The 19,245-nt window shown below is 61.5% G+C and overlaps 1 protein-coding gene across 2 annotated transcripts; it reads right to left on the minus strand.

Annotated features, from left to right (window-relative positions):
• Positions 1-144: 144 nt before the first annotated feature.
• SAMD11 (sterile alpha motif domain containing 11) lies at positions 145-19,127 on the minus strand. Of its 2 annotated transcripts, XM_068986247.1 has the most exons (14): positions 18,611-19,127; positions 17,416-17,507; positions 14,011-14,192; positions 12,562-12,612; positions 8,532-8,656; positions 5,541-5,630; positions 5,232-5,366; positions 3,300-3,462; positions 2,197-2,312; positions 1,902-1,980; positions 1,286-1,800; positions 921-1,045; positions 504-614; positions 145-390 (listed from the first exon to the last, which is right to left on the minus strand). In XM_068986247.1, exons 1-14 carry the CDS (start codon positions 19,125-19,127, stop codon positions 145-147), a joined length of 2,547 nt encoding a protein of 848 aa, XP_068842348.1. The 2 variants fall into 2 exon arrangements, with proteins under 2 accessions (XP_068842348.1, XP_068842349.1); XM_068986248.1 differs by lacking the exon at positions 18,611-19,127 and having other exon boundaries at positions 3,300-3,516; positions 17,416-17,487.
• Positions 19,128-19,245: the final 118 nt, after the last annotated feature.

The following is a 19,245-nucleotide window of genomic DNA, read 5'->3' on the forward strand; positions in this document are numbered from 1 at the left end:
CTGCAGTCACCCCCAGAGTCTGTGGAAACTGAATGTCATGTTTAAAATTGTTTTTTGCATCCAAAACAAAAAGGGGATAAGCTGTGGGCAGAGTGGCCTTTGCCTGGGAGCAGCTGGCACTGAAGGCCTGGGTCTGACACCAGCTCAGCACAGAGGCTGGGAGGGATCCGCAGGCCCTGGGAGCAGAGTCATGGTTCCATTCTCTTGCTTGGGTGAGGCGTGGCTGGCTGGGGGGTGCACCCCCCCATAGGGGGAGGGGGCCAATGCTGGGGACAGGGGCTGCTCCCCTGAGCTGAGCTCCCGCTCAGGAGCCCGCACCGTCGGTGGCTGCAGTGGCAGAGCCACGGGGAAGCTGGCCATGTAGAAGACGCGGCCCAGGCGCTTGGCCACCTGTGGAGAGACAGCCCAATGGGGCCTGTGAGGCTGCTGGTGTGCAGCCACACACAGAACCGCCCTGCTGCCCCTCGGCTGTCTGGAGACCACTGCCCCTTTCAGGTGCTCACCTGGGCCCGGATCTTGAGAGCAGGCCCCAGCTTCAGCCCCATAGTGGTCAGGAGGTGTTCTTCTGTCAGCAGGGGCAGGGTCTCCCCGTCAATCCCCTGTTCTCTGAAAACCTGGGGTGGGGGGGTGGGCAGGGGGCGGTATCAGGGCCTGAGTGCTGGGGCTGTGTGTCCCAGGGTGGCCTCGGCCCTCCAGAGAAAGCAGAGCCAAGAGACCCTGGTGGTGCAACTTGGGGAAAATGTCAGAAGAAAGAAAACTCCTCTGTTGAGCATGTGCCCATGCTGGAGGCAGAAGCACTGACAAGGCGGGCAGGAGCATTCAGCAGGACCTCCCTCCCCCAGTCTTTGAGAAGTCTGGAGTGGGCAGCACAGTACGGGAAAGGGGGGGCTCAGAACCATCCTGGGCAGGTGCCCCCTCACCGGTGCGTATTCTCCACAGCCAGACAGGCCCCCCACAAAGCTGCAGACGTCGTCCACTGTCCACTTGCTGACGTCCTCAGGGGCTGTGGCCTCCTCCCCATCCATGAAGAGGCCCCCCATGGTGCCTGAGTTGGGGAGGAGGGTGTTAACAGGACTCCGGCCAGCTCTTTTCTATGACCCCAACCCTGTCTGCTGACCTTTGCTCACCCTAATTATTCAGAAATGTTGGATTGATGACTGAAAGGAACTTTTCCCCCCATGACCTCCCTGAGACCCTGGGTGGGACGTAGGGGGACTGGGTCTCCTTCCACCCCATGGAAAGATATGAAGGCATGGGGCAGGGCGGGGTGGGGGTGGGTGCCCACCTGTGTGGAAGAAGGGGCTGACAGTGTAGGGTAAGCCCAGGGGCAGTGGAGGGGGCAGCATGGACCCTGAGTGAAGACCCTTCCCCTCAGAGCTGGCCCCTCCAGGTAGGGCTTGGCCTGGGTGGGGGGCTTGGCCTCCAGCAGCCACCATCTCGGAGTCCTCGCCGTCTGAGTCCTTGGGGGGTTCATCTTCAGAACCGTCTGGTGCCCAGAGTCCAGCCCCCGTTGTCTCCTTGGACTCACTGGGCCGGCCTGAGGCAGGGCTGGGGCCCGCTTTCCGAGGAGCTCGGCGGGCAGGCTCTCGGGGTGGGGTAGGGGGCCCGGGGCCCGGCGGGCCCTGGGGAGGCAGGGCCAGCAGCGGCGCGGAGCTGTGTCTCAGCACCAGCATGGCCCCGCGCCGCTGCAGCTCCTCGGCACCGTCCGGCGGGCGCAGGGCGGCCTCGGGCGCTAGCAGTTGCGGCCGGTGCGCGCTCTCCAGCTCCTTCTGGCGCAAGAGCTCTGCTGACATCTCCAGCCTGGCGGTGGGGACAGCCCGCAGGGGGTCAGGCAGCTAGGCCGAGCCGCTTCCGCCCCGCGCCCGCCGGCCCCCCTCCCGCCCCCCTGTCAAAGCACATACCGGGCTAGATTCTGCTTCCGCAGGAGCTCCTGCTGCCGGGCGAACATCTCCGCCTGGGCAGGGGGCAGGAAGCCGTAACCTGGGGGGAAGGGGACAGACCACGAGGCCGGGTGGCCGAGTGGTCCAGGGCCAGCCAAGCCCGCCCTGGTCTGTCCTTGGCTTCAACAAGGGCAGGGGTGGGTTCGCCCGGAGCACTGATGGAGACCGGTTCGGTAACAGACATACCCGATGGCCCCGCACCAACAGCCCCTCCCCGCTCCCGGGGAACAGAATCGCACACCCGCCCACTGCTCACCTGGGGTCTGGCACAGGGCTGAGGGCACACCCAAAAAGGGGGGCCTGAGGTGGGGGCCCAGAGCGATGTGTGGGGCATTCTGGGGCGACAGCAAGGGGGGTGGTTGCGACAGCTCCCTGTGGGCGGCAAGGCGAAAGCTCCCTGTGGACTGCTGGGCCGCGCGCGCCGCAGGCTCGGGCCCCCTCCTTCCCGGAACTGCCGCCCCAGCCCCCGCGGCCCCCGCTCTGGCCGCCTCTGCTAATTGCCGGCCCCGCGGGCGGTCGATGTGCGCCCGCCGCGGCTCCGGTCGTCCCTGCCCCCCCTGGCGGCGCCAATTAATCTCGGCGGCGGCGCGGAGGCGCTGGCCCGGCGGGCGGCGGCGACTGTGGCGGTAATTACCGCGCGGGAGCCCCTGGCCCCACGGCCCTGGCCCCCCTTTTACCGCCCCCGCCCCCGCCCAGCCCAGCCAACCCTGTGCAGACCGGGCGCAATTAGCCATGGTCCGGGAGGCGGCGGCTGCTGCGAACACCGCCCGGGTGCAGGGGGGGTCTCCCGGAGGGAGGAGCGGGGAGCAGTCAAAGTCCTCCAGCCCCCGCCCCTGCCCGGAGTCTCCCGGCCCCTACAAGCCTGGGGGGCTCTTCCGTGCAGCCAGCAGCTCCAGTGTCTGAGTCGGTGCTGCTCCGGGGTTCTCCCCTTCCTCAGCCCTCCCCCGACCTCGACCTCGGGGCTGCCAGACCTCGTGCTGCTCCCCCTCACCTCCCTGTTGGGGAAGCAAAGCCCTCAGCTGTCCCAGGGGCTCCTGGATTCACCCCCACAGCTGCTCCACAGAAAGACACCCCACCCAGAGGGGCGGGCATCCCCAGTCTACCCCACGAATGTTCCCCTGGGCCTCTGCCCGGCTCGGGGGCCATTACGTTGCTGCTGCAGAGCAGGCCGCCAACTTAGGCCCGAGCACAGCGCCAGGTCCACTGAGGACTCTATGGCTGTGCGGTTGGGATGGGGAGATGCCGGCTGTGGACTTGACCTGCAGACACCAGCTGATGGGTCTGCCACCTGCAGCTCTTTAGCCCAGCAGCCAGCACAGGAAATGTAGGGGCCTCTCTGAGATGCAGGCACCCTGATACCTCTCTGAGAAGGACGGGGCGCCAGCTGGGCCGGTGCCATCTCTGTGCTGAGCCAGGCTCTGCTTCCGACGCTGACCTGCTGTGGATGAGGGCAGGTGGACCTCCAGGCCACTGGGGCTCCTCGAAGCTGCTGCTGCCACCTCCTGTCGGACCCTCAGGAGATCTGGGGAGGGTAGGCACCAGCAGTGACCCAGAGGCCAGCCCCCACCAGGCTCTCCTGTTCCTCACCCTGTTCAGCACAGGACATTGGCCAAGGATGCACACTGGGAGCATATTCTCCCAGATCCTGCTGGTTGGTCACCGGGACAGAAAGATGAGCAGAAGGCCACAGGGCAGGGCAGACACCAGACATCCCTAGGCAAGGTGCCTGACTGCACCGACTGGTCTTGGGAGGGGGGCCAAGTGAGCATTTATAAGGGATGTGGAGATGTTAGGAACCAGAACGTGGATGGGATGGAGAAAGGGAAAGGCCTGGACAGGGAAGGCTGGTGGTTCAGGAACCTTGACTTCGACAAGAACTGACACTGCCAAGAGCCAGACTGCAGGGTCCGTGAGGGGAGGGGTCACGCAAAGGCTAGAGTATGAGGGCAGCGGGGCTGGAGTCCAGGAGCTGGGGCAGGTCTCCAGCCCTCTCCTAGGTAACACCTGGGCTCACTGCTTAGTTTAAGCACTCTGCTCTCCACCCCCAGCCCTCTGTCCAGCTCAGGCCCGGACTTCAGAGTTCCCCGCCCCCCCGCAGCCCCCCACTGTGCCGGCTCCGCTGCCACCGCCTGTTTATAAATTAATTACCCGAAAAGCGGAGGTGGGTCCTGCCCCGGGCTGGGTGCCAGCCCGCAGAGCCCAGCCGGCGCGGCCGCCCGCATCGATCTCGGCAGGGCCCTGCGCCCCCGCCCGCCCGCGGCCTCGGTTATTTACCGTCGGCTCCCGGCGGGGGCGGCAGGCGGAGGCCTGATTGACAGCCCGGCTCCGCGCCGCTCCTGGCGGCCGGCGCCCCTCCCCCGCACAGCCAGCGGAGCCGGCCCCAGGCAGGGCAGGGAAAGCAATTAAAAAGGAAGATTTTTAAATTATTAACATTTGGTGAATTATTCAGGCTCTCGGTGCCTGACTGCCCTGGGGGACAGTGCCTGTGTAAGGAGAGGAAATCCAGCCCCTTTTCCCAGCAAGTACCCCTCACCCAGCTTCAGGCAGGAAAGGCAAGCTACTCCCCCTGGGCTGGGGTCTGCAAGGTCAGGGTGCAGCTGGCCTGGGTGCCAGACGGTGCCCCTGTGGTGGTAGAGGGACTTTCAGGTGTCCGGTCTGGGAGCAGTGCTTCTGGCTGGAGCTCCTCCTGAGCACCAGTGAAAGCTGGGCCACCAAACCTGAACTGTTGTCCATCCTGCTTCTGGACAGACATCCACGTGGACGTTCAGGGGGCTGATTGATGCTCTGCTCCTGGCCCCACCCTCCCGAGAAGGGGTCTAGCGCAGACTCTGCCCTACAGTATCCAGACCACACCATTCAGATGGGGGCAGGGGTGGGCAGGGACCCACAAGGACCTGCATGTGCTGGAGAGGGATGGATAGGCCTGGTGAAACCCCCACCTCCCACTCTCCCTTCAGCTCCCCCAAGCAGCTTCCTCCTCTGTGAAATGGCAATGGGCAGTGGCCATTTGAGGCCCTGCTGGGAGAGCCTTCGGCAGACTTATTGGTGAGAGACCACCCTCCCTACCAGATCTGCCCAAACAGGCCACTGTACTGGGCGAAGGGAGGGGGAGGTGGGCCTCACTGTCCACCTACAAGGGCTTTCAAGGTTTGAGAAGCCAAAAGACCTACATCCAATCCCAGCCTTGGTGTCAGCAGCCACTCTTTTCAGAATGAGCAAAGACCTAACAGGACAGGGTGAGTCCAGAGCACATTGTGAACACTCATGATGCCGTGGGGAGGGGCTACATACCATGGCTGGGGAGGCCCAGGTGGTAGAGACGCTGAGGGTCCTCAAAGGTGCTGGCCTCACTCAGGGCAGACACCAGCCGGCGGTAATGATCCTCGGGGGCCATGCTGGGCCCTAATTCCGGAAGCAACAGAGTCTCTGGGGTGGGCAAACACAGGAGAGGGGGCTTCCCCTTTAGACACTGCTGAGGGAGAGAAGCAGGGGCTCCCCTCTTAGAATCTGCTGCTGGCTGACTATGCCCAGCAGAGGGTCCAGACTGTACCCCTCCCTCTCCAGTGGCTGTTCCCTCACCCCCCAGGGTAAAGCCCAAACCTTGAGGAGACTTGCTTCGGGCCTTTTTCTCCAAAGGGCAGTCACTGCTGATGTGGGGGGAGCGACCCAGCCTCTTGCCCAACAGGTCACCTGGGAGAGGGCAGAGTGAACCCCATCCTGAGTTCAGGGCTCGTAGAGGCCAGAACAGGAACAGCTCCGGCCCACCCCAATACCAGCCCCAGTACCTGCCTCAGTGCCGGCCCAGCTCCTGCTCAGCCCAGAACCACAGCTCTCATCACTCAGGGGTGCCTATGGGTCCTGGCCAAGTTCAAGCCTTGCCCAGTTCAGCAGGGTTGGGTCAGAGTGAGGGAATGGGACAGTCCAGACCTGGGCTCTGGGCTGCATGTGTGTAGATGTGATAGGAGATGCATGGTTATGGCCTCAGGCACCAACTCAGGACCCCACAGGCACCATGCTGCTCCCACCTGCCAGACGAGCCTCCTTTGCAGAGTAAGGAGCCCTTCTCCGCACCTTACCAACCTCTCCTCCTGGGGCAGGGATGACTGACTACCAGCAGTGCAGGGTCCCATGCCAGGGCAGCCCAACCTCCTCCTAGAGGCCACGGGCCCTGGAGATCAGGTGCATCTGCCCCCATCCATTCTTCCTGGGTTCCTCCCCTCCAAACCACACCCGTCATTGCCCCCAGAAAGCCCGAGGACACTACCTGTCCAGCTGGGCTAAGCGCCAAGGGCATCCCATCACCCACTGTGCACAGCCCCTCATGTGGCCCAGAGCCCACCCCACCCCTATCCTAAAGTCCTCTTTCCGATCCCCTGGAGTCAGCTTTTCTCTACCCCAGCCTCTGGCACCCTGATGCCAGGCTCCCTCCTGAGCCCAAGGTCTGGGAGGTCTCTGTGGAACAGCTCAGCAATTGTGTCAGTTTCCAGTGCCAACCCTGTGCTCCTGGCCCCGCTCCCTCCTCATGAGGCCATCTGGGTGAAGGGGCCACCCCCTCAGTGACCCAGGCGCACCATGACACCTCAGCAAGGGGAGCCTGAGAAACCCTGCGGTCAGCTCCAGAGCCTAATTCCTTTTTCTTATTCCCTTAATCTGTCATTTTTATCAGGCGAGGAAGTGCAGCAGTGGAGTGCCGATCAATCTCCACTTTACAGCTGACAGAATGGTGCTAATAACTTATTGATCTCAGCCACCTCCTGCCACTGGCCTGGGCCCAGTGGCCTAGCCCCAGACCTTGCCCTGGGAGGGACGAGGACGAGGTCCCCACCGCCCAGACAAAGGGTCCTACCTTAGTGACCTGGTAGGATGGGTAGGGGGTGCTCAACCAGCATGAAGCCCCTGAGGAAGGCAAAGAGCCTCTGGCCAGCAGCATCACCAGGGCTGCAGCGTCCAGCTGTGCCAAGCCTGGGGAAGGCTGGGTCCACATCTGCTGCCTGCACCCGACCCTGCACATACCCCCTGGGGACCCAGCGAATACCCCAGGGCTTCCACTTCCCTCGATCCAGTTCGCATTCTCCACAGTGGGAAGACCCCCTCCCCTTTCTCTTGGGGGGTGATGGCTCCTCTCTGCCTGGCAGAGGTGCTTGGGAGGGGGTGGCAGGCGGACCCACAGTGAGACCTATGCCCACGGTCATAGAGAGGTCCTGCCATGGGGGTCCGGGGCTCACCAGTCCCTGACGAGGGCTGCATATACTCACAGACACACACACACAGTAAGGTGATGTCTGCAGGGCCCACCACGAGCCTAGTCCTCCCTGACCCCTCCTGCTCAGGTGAACACAGGGCTGACACATGCTCCTGAGGAGGAGAAGGTAAGGACAGGCCGAGGCCTCCACCCAGGGGCTGGCAAAAAGACATGGAAGCTGGTGAGGACTAGAGTCCCAAGAAGAGGGCAGGACCTGGATGAAACCTGGACACAGGACACACATGGCACTTCACACAGATCGTGTGTGACCCGTGAAGTGCTCATATGTGGGTCCTATACCTCAGCAGGAAGACAGTGAGGGTGCTTTGACACACACGTGTCACACGAGCGTAAATGGAAGCCCAAGCCTTTGGCCAGGCCCAGGGCACACATGCACTCAGGCCAGGCACCATGAGGAGGTCTCCGCGTGTGCAGGCAGCAAAAGAGCCCTCTGGCTCCGAATATCTCAATCACTGTGGGACTCTGGAGGCTCACCCGATCGATGGGGCAATTAGATTTTTATCAGCCGCCTGCTCAGAGCCTCTAACTCGGCTCCAGAAGCAGCAGCCCCCCACCCACCACAGAGGACTACCCAGGCACCGGCACACCTGGAGGGCCTGATGGGGGTACTCAGGGGTCCCAGGATGGACCACCCCTGCCCAGCCTTCCTGAGAGCTGCAGCCACTGCTGGGAAATTCCTGGGTCTTCCCTGGTCCATAGGGCAGCAAGGGACCCCTGCCATCTTCTCTCGGCACACAGAGCCCCCTTCAGCCAAAGCTCAGCAAGCTGCCCCCTCCCTCCGAGCTCTTGTTGCTTCCAGGAGCTAGCCCTCCACAGGGACAGAGCCCCGGGACAGCACCCTCCTGCCCCAGCCCCTCTTCTCTCAGGACATGGATCCTTCTCTCCCAGGGGCCCTGGCTCTGGGGTCGGCGTGTGCAGAGCGCATCCCTGCCCATCCAGGAGCCATGCCCAGGTGTGCATCTCCATGAGGCCTGCGCTCCCTGACTGTCCTGCCTCCATCTGCCCCTGAGAGCAAGGGGTAGCTGTGGCCTCTGGTCACTCCAAGCCCACCCCAGCAGCAGCCACAGTGGAGCCACCGCCTCCGCCTCCTGTCTGCCCGGCTGGCTGGGATTAACACAATTACCATCACACGGAGCCCCAGGGGACAGCCGGCTTCGCCACCTCCCGCCTCCTCCGCTGGCCTCCCTGGCTGCCCGCCAAGGCTGCTGGGGGTGGCGGCATCCAGAGCCGCTGAGCAGAGACGCAGGGAGGCTGTGAGGCGGCTGTCCTCACGCTGCTCTGCGCAGCCTGGCAGCCCTGCATCACCCAGCACTGCCCTGGCTCCTCACCTGCGGCTCCCAGGCCTATTTCCACACTGCCTCTCTGGAATTCACAGCGGCTCTGATGCTCAGGCATAACGAGGTGGCGGCTGCGATGCACGCTGGATATGAGGGTGGGAAGGTCACTGTCCTGGCTGCAGCGAAGCAAGACAGGGAAGGTGAGAACCCTCGGGGCTCCTGCCTGAGCCTGAGTGTGAGCATGCATGGCCCAAGGGACATTGGGTGTGACAACACCTCATGCACACCATTCCTGTGAGCATCTCCATCTCCTCATGGGTGCTGGAGTCTCACCCTGACCTATGCAGGCCCCACCTGGGACCCAGGACCTGCCAAGTGTCTGCTGAACACAGCAACCTTGCACTCAGACCCCACTGCTGCTCCCAGGGAGGGTCGTCCGTGTGGAGTGCAGGGCTGGCCCCGTCTGGACTCTGCTCTCTCCAGAGAGACCAGCCACTGTCCTTGCTTCTTGCTCTGGGGGGCAGCCAGGTCCCACCAGGGCCGGCAGAAGGCTGCCAGAGAGGACACGTGGACCCAGCACTTGCTCCTGTGCACATGCTGCTATTGCAACTAAAACGTCCAACCACCCACGGACTCTCAGCTTTTTCAAATACAGAAACCAAGGTTGAGACCAAAATCTGCAGCCAACGAGGTGTGTGCCCATCTAGGGCCATACAAGGGCATGTGCACACACACTCACACGGACCTGCAGACACACACAGACACAGATGCACACAGCAGTCACCAGTGTGCCTGTGCTCAGGACACTGTGCTCTTCCCAGGGCTCCCCATCAAGAACCTTGGGATAAATAGGAATTTAATTTCGTTCTCTCTTTGCTCTTCCTGTTAAATCAGCTCACTGTCTATATCACAGAACCCCAGACAAAAGAGGGAGGGAATGGCCCCCACGGCATTTGCCCTTGGGGTTCTGAGAGCATCTCTGTTAGCACAGAGAAGGGTCCCTGCCACCTTGCAGACGAAGTTGGAGTGGCAGGAAATCAGGACAGGACAGAAGAGGAGCAGGGAGGGACCCCAGCCCACTCTGCAGCACACCCCTCCCCAGCACCCTTGCTCCCTAGCCCACCTGTAATGGAGCAGCCTCCTGGCTGGGTCACCTCAAGGGGGGCCTCCACCAAGTGACCTGGGAACCAACCCTAAACCTCATTAAATAACCCCTAGGCATCCCCCCCCCCCCCCGCCACCCCTGCTCTGGCCGGGGTGGCCGGAGGAGGCTAATCCAGAGCTGGCCCCTAAGCAGATCAGTTTCAGCACCAAAGCCTCCAGGGCTGGGCTCTAGAGCCGCTGGGAGACCCTGATCCAAGCTCTCTCCCCACCCCCAACCCCTCTCCCTGGAGAAGAGAAGCCCCCCCGCAACCCCCCGGCCATGCAAACAAGAGGGCAGGTGGGTGGGAGTAAGTACTTTATGGGATTAATTGGCAGCAGTTCTCATCCTCTCTATCATCCTCATCAATGCGGGGGGCGGGGGTGGAAGAGAGAAGTGCTGTCCTCAGCATCAGGGAGGGGTAGGGGTGCCTGGTACCAGGACTGCTGCTGCCAGAGTTCTCCCTTGAGAAAACCTCCTTTTGGCATCCCCAGGACTCCTGCAGGAGGTGGACCAGCCCCCAGAGACTTATGGTGGGATCAGACCCATTCATTTGTTTCCCGTGAATCCTCAGCTGAGTGCTTACGCAGGGACTGGGGCTCAGTGCTCACCACCACTGTGGCCAATAACTCTTTCAGCTGGTCACTCAGACACTCAGGTGGTGCTGCGGCTCCACGGAGGTGATGCTACAGCTCCATGGAGGTGATGCCTTGTGGGAATCAAGACACAGCCCACACATCAAACCTCCACTTCCTGCCTTGGGGGCTCGCCCCATGAGCTCCAAGACAGCATGGCCTGGCCCCAGAAAACCTGTGTGGACACTCGGTTGTTCACTGAACAAACTATGCCGGGTTTTATGTAAAGAACCATGAAGAGGGCTTCCCTGGTGGCTCAGTGGTAAAGAGGTTTGATCCTTGGTCTGGAAAGATCCCATGTGCAACATGTGCCGTAACTACTAAGCCTGTGCTCTGGAGCCCAGGAACTACAACTGCTGAGCCCACATGCGGTGACTACTGAAGCCTGCACACCCTAGAGCCCACGCTCTGTCTCAGGAGAAGCCACTGCATTGAGAAGCCCGAGCGCTACAACTAAAGAGTAGCCTGTATAACCAAGACCCAGAAGAGCCAGAAAGAGCGAAATATAATTATTTTTTTAAAAATGTGTGAACCATCAGACTCTTTCTCCCCATGAGGAGCCCCTCCAGTGCCTGGTATACTGTCCAGTCCTTGTCCAGCTCCTGGCCAGCTCAGGGGCCTCAGGAAGACAGGGCCCACATCTCCTGCCTGCTGCCCTGGATGCACAGGGCTTAAGGGGGAGCTCCAACCAGGCAAGTGGTTATGGCAGACTCAGGCAGACAGAGGGATGGGGGTGAATGCAGAGATGAGTGGAACGGAGGAACAGACAGACAGATGAAGACTGACGGATGAAGTCAGATGACTAGACAGATGGAGATGGACACACAAGGACAGGCACTACTGGATAGACAGAAAGGATGCAAACATCAAACAGATGGACAGAGCCTGAAGGACAGACAGCAGACTCGAGACAGAAAGACACATGGACGGGGCCAAAAGGAGCCAGGAAGAGACAAAGGCAGAGCTGAGATGGGGGTTTGTGAAGCAGCTGTGCTGTGGGCTTGCTCAGCCCTCCCTGGCCAGACGCCGGGGTGCCACAGCAGGGCGAGGTGGAGGGCAGATGGGCTGTAAGTCCTATTGGCTAACCCCCTCGATCTCCCCTCTGGTAAAATCCAGACAATCATTGCAGCTATTTTGAGGGTCCACCACACACTGGGACCTGGCTTCTTACTGTGTCTGGACACCCGGGCCCTCTCCCACATCCCACAGCCAGCTGGGGTGAGCAGGAGGTTGCAGGCAGGGAAAGAGCAGCCTGGGATTCCCCTACAGGCCTTACTGACAAATTTCTCATGTAGCTTCCCAAGTAAAAGGCTCATAAAATGTCATCAACGTTCATGACGGTTCATAAAAATGATCAGTTGAGCAGGCAACTTCAAAATGAGGTAGAAATAAGTTTAAAGACGTTTTCATTGTAATTTGGCTCCAGGACCTAGACATTCTCAGAAGTATAAATAATAACGCATCTGGCACAGAGCCAGGCTGTGAGAGGGGCCTGAAGGCACTGGATGCCCACTGCCTGCTCGGCTGGGCCTGTCCTGTGCCTTCCCTGGAAGCCCTGGGCTAAGACTTGATCCCACTGACCAGACACCACAGCCTGGGCTCCATCCTGCCCTTCTGAGATGGGGGACTTGGGTCTCCCCAACACCCCCAACCTCCACATCAAGTCTCCCCATTTTTATCTCCTTACTATGGCTTGAATTTACAGCCCCTCCACGGACTGGAGCAAACCCCCAACCTGCTGGATGGGGCCTATAGCAGGACCTTGTCAAAGCATACACCAACCACTTCTCTGCTCAAGAGCTTTCAGTAGCTCCCCATTGCCTGAAGGAAAATGCCCATCAGGCCCAGTATCTAAGGCCCTTTAGCACCCAGTTAGGGCAGGCCTGCCAGCTTCCCCTCCTCCCTTCCCACATCCCTTTCCCTCATTCCTCCATGTCTCTGTAGACACCCCGTTTCCCTAGTGAGTGCCTATGTATCCTTCAAGATCCCACTCACACATCACCATTCTCACATTCTGTTAGGTCTCTGGGAGAGTGGGAGGGGGCAGGCATGGCCTTATCTTTGGGCAGATGGGCTCAAATGTGAGAGGCGGAGCACACTCTGGCTTCAGGGCTGGGCCCAGAACCCATATCTGCACTGCTGTCACAACTTAGGCACAAGTCAACAGTAGACCACGGACCAAGGGGAGGAGGAGGGGAGGGAGGCTGGAGGGATTTAGAGTCCAAACCAGAGGACATGGAGCGACAAAGCTCTGTGCTGCCCATGCACAACATGTAAGGGAAGCCCGGCCCAGGCCTGGCCCTACCTGCAGGACGTCTCTCGAAAGGAGATGTTCACGTCCCAGTGGGTGTGGACTCTGCAAGGAGAGAAGCAGATGGTCAGTGTGGCCTCCAGGACTCAGCTCGTGGACAGCAGAGCATGTATGTGGCATGCCCTGTGTCTGCCCTGGAGTGCCAGCCTCAAGGGAACTGAGCTGGCTCAGAACCGCCTCTAGCATCATCTGGTACCAGCTCAACACTTTGGCAGCTGCAGCCAGGACAGACCCACGGGGCAGGTGCCTGCTCCAGGGCTCACCAGACAAGGAATTGGGATGGACAGAACTGAGGTCCCACGTCTCTGCCTCTTGTGGTGGTGGAGCCAGCAGAGCCCCCACTTATGCTAGGGGTGGGGGCCGTGACTTCCTCTGCATGTGCCACTTGTGTGACTGAACCCAAATTCCTAGTTGCTAGAGCTGCTCTGGGGGTGCTGGGAACCAGGTTGAGGAATGAATCCCATGGCCACCACCACTGGCTCCGGTGGTGGCCTCTGGGTCCCAGCTGCTGCCAAGCCGCCTCCTGAAAGTGACAGTCACACAGCAGAGGTAGGAGGGGTCAAGCAAGCAAACAGCTCTGTGCTGTGCCCACCCTCTCACCCACAGCAGTGTCCCTGAGAAGACCCCTGGGCTGAGGGAGGGTGGTGGCAGGCCCACGCGGTGCTTTCCCTCAGCACAGGTGGGAGTGGGCACTGGGAGTGGGGCTCTCTGGTGTCCAAGAGGGTTAGGGTAGGAGAAATTAGAATATGTTAAAAGACTGAGCAGGAAAAAGGCCTGGAAATTCTGGGGATACATATGACATGCTGGACAGACAACAATGGATGGACAGATGGGTGGATGGATGGAAAAAGAGGTGAGTGGGCAGAGGGGAAGGCTTCTGCCAGGGGAGAGGGGAGAAAGAAGGAGGTCAGGAACGATGGCCCCAAGCCTGGGGAGAAAGTAAGGAGCCAAGGGAGTGGCCACTCCAAAGAGAGGGAGTGTGAGTGTCAGGGGTGCTCCCATGAGGATCCACGCAGCTCCCTCCTCCCTGCCTGGCTGTGGTGCCATGAGACTTTCCTCCAAGAGCCTTTCTCCTTCCTCAACCCAGCAGCTCTGGGCCTCTTTGGCCCTTCCCCACACAGGCCACATGGACCCTCCCTGGCCTGCTCTGGCCATGACTATTGGTGGTGCCTGCTCCTCAATGATGCCACTGAGTCCTGGCCTGGCACTCGGCCCCTAGGTGGGGGCAAGGCAGGTTCACAGTGGTCCTGAGGCATGTCCCTGGGAGTCCAGGCTTTGTTTCACCTGCGGCAGCACAGCGTCCACGGAGAGGATAGAAGCTAAGCTGGGGCCCTGTCCTCAGGGCAAAGACTCTCCACCTCTAGGTCTGACTGGCCTTCCACTGCCTGAAGTCCCCAACCCCGCCAGAGCCCGCGTGCCCTCCCCTCCTGGTCCCTTTAGCACCTTCTCTTCATGATATGGACATGCGGCTCGTCCTCCTGCTTCAAGCCCAGCCGCTGCCCACAGGCCGGACCACTCCCGTCGCTGTCGCCATCACTGGCTGAGAAGCTGGGGGTCAGCTCCTTCTTCAGGATCCGGGCAGGGGGCAGGGCAACTGTCCTCTTGTCTGCCAGCCGCCCCCGGTTCTGGACAGGGAGGGAGGAGAGGAAGGTTAGGCCAAACTGTGTTGCTCAGCCTCCTGGGCGCCCCCACCTACAGCAGAGGGGCCTCCAACCCTCCAGGACACTCACAACCGGCCAGAGGCCAAGACAAGAGCAGGGAGGCAAGGCTTCCTTCACAAACCCATCCAGAGACTGCCTTCCACTCCACCCTGGGGGAGCTCAGGAGTAAGGGTATGGGCACTGCCCTGTCCAGACTCCACACTTGGCCCAGCCCCTCCACAGGTGCTCGGCCTATATGTAGACGCCTGCTGGGACCAACCTAGCATTCCCAGCCCCTAAGGGCTGCGAGCACCCGCAGGACGCTGTGTGTCCTGACCCCGTGCGTAAAGTTACCTCTGCATATATGCCTGCCTGGCAATCCCACTCAGACTCTTACCCATGCCAAGCCCGCTTTCAATGCTTAGTGCCAAATGAAGCCCAGCTCAGGGGTGTCTGAAGCTTGGAGTCTGAGGCTGATCCCTTGTAAACTGCAGACCTTTGGCTCACAGGTCATCTGGCAGCCAAGGCCCTTTGTCCTATGTGCCCTGGGGGGACTGATCCCCTTGGTCAGGAACTACGAGATTCAGAGTTTTTCTAAGAGGTGTACTTTTCCCCTGCCCTGCACCGGCAGTGTGAGAGCAGAGAGCAGAGCCTCCACAGAAGGGCCCAGAGCCTGCACACATGCTGCCAGCTCTTGCCCAGGGCCCTGCATAGCATGGCAGCCACTGGTGTCTGCAGGTCCCGCCACCCCAGGGAAGAAGAGCTCCCATTTTCTAGTGGGCTGGAGGCTTTTTCTTATTTAATAACTACTGGTTCAGGATGGTGGCAGGAATCTTGGAATTACCTAATTCTCTTTCATCTTTTCAGTGACTGAGGCCTTCTAGGACTCCTCCCTCCTGTTGCCAGGACAATTTTGTCCCCATCATACGAAGGAGCTTGGGGAGGAAGGTATCCAGGGGGCTTTCACCCCTCCGCACAGAGTGTCCCCCTGGATCTGAAGGGCAGCTGTGTGTGGCCGCCACAGCCCTATCCTCCAGAGGAGAGGTTCTCTTCAGATCCAGACCAGCCTCACCTCCAGACACATGGCCTACCCCAGTCCCAGATTTGGGCAGTGCCCCTGACATCGGTCAGGGAGCCATAGTCTGCCACACCTGCCCTCACAAACCCACCCAGGAGGTGTCCCATGGTCCTCTCTTCAACACACCCAGCGAGAGAGTGGGCAGCACTGGGGAAGGTGGGGTGGAGGGAGTAGTGAAGTTGGGGGTAGGCCTGCGAGATGAAACGAGGGGCGCCCCTAAGACCCTGGCCTTGGCTCCAAGGTATACCAGTGACAGCAGAGCTTCAGTGAGGCAGGGAGGCAGAGGGGGTGACTGACTGGGCCCCATTCTTCTTCGGGCCAGGCTCTGGGGGGCAGGGTTTTCAGCAGCTCTGGCCTGTCTGGAGTGTGCTTGGCTGCAAAGCCCCTCAGCTCTGCCCTTCTCTAGCCTGCTGTAGGCCAAGCACCAGGACCTCCTCTCCTGCCTTTCCACTTTAGCTAAACTATTCTCTGAAGAAAAAGTTTCCGGGCACTTCCTTTTCATCTGTGGGACAAGGATGAGGAGAGGGAAATGGAGCAGTGAGGCTGCCACCTGGGTAAGGCCATACCAGGTACGGTGGCCCGGAATCGGTCTGGTAGTGGAGAGTTAAGGAAGAGGGATGAGCAGTCCTGACCTGAACCAAGCACAGGGACACATCTGGTCCCACACACACCCGGGACCTCAGCTGCTGACCTCTGCTCAGCACACAGATTTAAGAATTGGGTGCTAAGCCCCTGTCCCAGCCAAGCACTGGCTCCTCAGGCCTTCCCATCAAGAAATGTCTTAGAGGGAACTGATGCTGGGCTCAGGCCACCTGCCCACCCCCTCCTGTGGGAGACCTTCAGAAGGGGATGGTGGGAGAGGCAGGGTTCCTCCCGCCTGAGCAGAGGCCCCAGACCAGCCTGGAGGGTGTCCTCTCTGGCACCAACTGCTTGAGAAGTGAAAGAGAGTTCAGCTTCCTGCCCCAGGCAAGTGTGGTGGCTTTGGGCAAAGGTAGGCTGCCTGAGCGCATGCTCTGTCTGGGGGCCTCTGCATGCAGGCTTGCCTGTGAATACTATGAGCTCGAGCCAGACAGTGTGTGGGGTGGGCAAGTGGGGAGGCTCAGCTGTGTCCCCTTCCCCTGCCCAACCTGTGTGTCTTTACAGGTTTGTCTGTGGCTTCCTGGCTTGCCCACCCCCAAGGCCCACCAGGAATCCAAGACTTCCCCGCCCCCGCCCTACCACCAGTCCAAAGTAAACAAGCTGAAGGACGCCTGCAGGGTCCTTTCAGGCCTTCCTGGCAGAGGGGGCTGCTGAGTGGTGCCAGGAGCCGTGGTCCTCATGGGCTCTCCCACAGGAGCTCAGACTGTCCCTCTCAAGACAAGATTTTCAGATGGCACCTCCAGCCACTGCTGCCTGGAGGGCATGCAAGGGGGAAGGCAGTGCTTCAGGGCAGGCCCTGGCCCCAACTTTCCTGTGCACCCCAACCTCCAGGCTAATGAGGGCTCAACAGACTTCTACACTGGGTTGGAGGCCCCACACCAGCTTCTAGCTGCAGTTCTCTTGACACCAAGGCCCACACTGCACCTTCTGTGCCTCAGACCAGGCTGTATCCTCAGACACTCCTGGACATCCCTGGCCTTGTCCCACAGGGCTCCAGCCCTAGGCATCCAGACATGCAGGTTACTCACAAAGTCCATCCAGGCTGGCCGACACTGTCACGTCCTATAACAAGTATCCCCTTAGGACCAGCTCTTCTCCCAGGCTGGGCCAACTGACATGGTGAAACTGCACTCCCCCCACATCCCCCACACACACCTGTTTACAAGGCAAAGTCCCCAGGCCCCGATCAGATGACACTGTCCAGGGAGGTGTCTTTCACACCACAGGCTGTCCCCAGGACCTCAGGAGAAGCAGCTCCCGGGCTCCCAAAGAGACGCTTCAGGATAGGCAGGACCCTGCCCTAAGTCAAGGGGGACGGGGTCTGTCGCCCCAGCATACCCACCAAAGCCTTCTCCTCTATTTATTTGCCCCTGGGGGCTCCCTCCTGCCCACTGGCAGAGTTGAGGTTAGGACTGATTCTAGAAAACATAGGCCAAGCTCCGCAGCGGAGAAACAAAACCCTGAAGCCCCAGGTTTTCTCCCACATCTCACCACTGGGGAGGATATTCGACAGCCGGGACAGTCGCAGATCGGAGGATGCACCTGCAGGATCCCTTTGGACATAAGCGTCTTCAGACTTTTCCCTGCAAGGAGAGCCGAGGCAGGACCGGTAAGGGAGCGGGGCCGGGCACAGGCAGGGCCGTGCACGCGGGCATGCTTCCGGGGCGCTGCCAGAGGCAAGGCCGGGTTCCCTCCCGCCACGAGTATGAACAACCGCCTCTGTCCAACTTCCGAACCCACACCCGGCCTCGCCGCCCACCCCACCCTCGCAGACGTCGCGGGGATCTGCAGAGCTCGGAATTCAAGATCCGGCGAGCGCCCTCCCCTGACGCAGGGCGGTCTCTCCCCGCTCCTCCCCAGCCTCCGTGCGCCCCTCCTCCCGCGCTCCACCCTCTCCAAGCAGGTCCCCGGGAATCCGGAGCTGGACCGTGGAGGTCGGGCCCGGCGCAGGTGAGCGGCGCTGTCAGGACCCGGGACTGCGCTTGACCTCGCGGAGCCACGAGCCCCTGAGTCGACGAGCGTGATTGGGTCCCTAACTTTCTAACTATCCCCCAACCCCCGCCTGGCGCTCACCCCCCTCTCCCTCCGCATGCCCGCTCTGGCGCCCACACGTCGCGGCCTTGGAGCCAGACTCCTGCGGGAGCCCTAGAGACTGCTCCCAGCCCTGCCGCCACTCTGCTCCGCGCGCGCTCCCGCCCCGACGCGCGCCCCCGCAGCCCCCACCTGCCTGCGCCACCCATGCACCTTGCCGTTCTCTCTACCAGCGTGCGTCCACACCCGGCCTCACTTGTGCCCCTCCACTCCCTCCAGAACCCGTGGCTCCTCAACCCCGGAGGAGAGTATCCTGCCGAGTCGGCCTCCCGCCCGCTCTCCCGAGTTCCCGTAAACTTCCCCGGAGCCTGAAGGCCCAGGAATCCCGCAAAGACCTTCCAGGCAGAAAGAGCCGCTGGCTCGTGCGGCCAGCTCTGGGGGGGACCACGGAGGCCGAGGGTGCTCAGCCCGGGTCCAACAAGGCCGACCGTGCTTGGGGGAAGGGGGTGTCCCTGCGGCCGCCCCGGAGTCGCAGCGCCCTCTCTAGGCAGAACTGGAGTCTCCCAGGTGGCAGACGAGGGGGATCCGGACCCACGGGTCCTCAGGGAGCGGAGGGGAGGGACCGGAGCGGTCCGCGCCCCCACGGCGGCCGCACCTTTGTGGCGGATGCTGCGTTTCCAGTCCTTGGCCGTCTCGCGGCCGCTGACGAACTGGAACTCGTTGGGTGTGAGCCACTCGCCGCGGTGGCGGATGGACGGACCCTTGCTGCCTTGGCAGAGTTTGCGCACGTAGAGCAGCGCGCGGTTGGCGCCGCACTCCACCTCGATGCAGGGCTCGCCGTTGTCCAGCAGCGGCTGGAAATCCGGTGCCGCGGCCGCAGTGGCCGAAAAGCGCTCGAGGGCCAGAGGGTCTCTGGGCAGGTGGAGGTGCGGGGCGGCCTCATGCAGGCTCAGGTAGGCGCGAGGGGCACGGAGCGGCGGGGCCAACAGCGCCTCGTAGCCCGCTGTCGCGGCTGGTAGCGAGGCGGCCGGGGGCAGGGCGGCCGCGGCGGGCAGTGGCGCCAGGTAACCAGGCAGCGGCGGCAGTGGCAACGCTGCCAGGGTCGGGTGGAAGGTGGCCAGAGCCAGAGCGAGGTCTTCTCGGCCGGGTAGCTCCTTCTTGACCGCCGGCATGGTGGGCCTGTGTTCTTGCAGCCTGGCCCTCCGCCGCCGGCGCAACTTGTTCCAGCCGGGCTGGAGTTGGGTCTCGAGGGCCGGGGCTCTGGAGCCTCCTGGCTGCACACCCGCCCTC

Source organism: Capricornis sumatraensis, chromosome 14 (genome assembly GCF_032405125.1).
Source record: "Capricornis sumatraensis isolate serow.1 chromosome 14, serow.2, whole genome shotgun sequence".
Lineage (NCBI taxonomy): Eukaryota > Metazoa > Chordata > Mammalia > Artiodactyla > Bovidae > Capricornis > Capricornis sumatraensis.

What these genes read in the sequence shown, in the direction of transcription:
- SAMD11 (XM_068986247.1), bottom strand. Translation starts at nt 19,127, where the DNA reads ATGCCGGCGGTCAAGAAGGAGCTACCCGGCCGAGAAGACCTCGCTCTG. An exon ending in TTTCGAGAGACGTCCTGCAG is followed by an intron (nt 8,657 to 12,561) that starts GTAGGGCCAGGC and finishes GCTTCGCTGCAG; the next exon opens with CCAGGACAGTGACCTTCCCA. An exon ending in AGCCCTGTGCCAGACCCCAG is followed by an intron (nt 1,981 to 2,196) that starts GTGAGCAGTGGG and finishes CCTTCCCCCCAG; the next exon opens with GTTACGGCTTCCTGCCCCCT.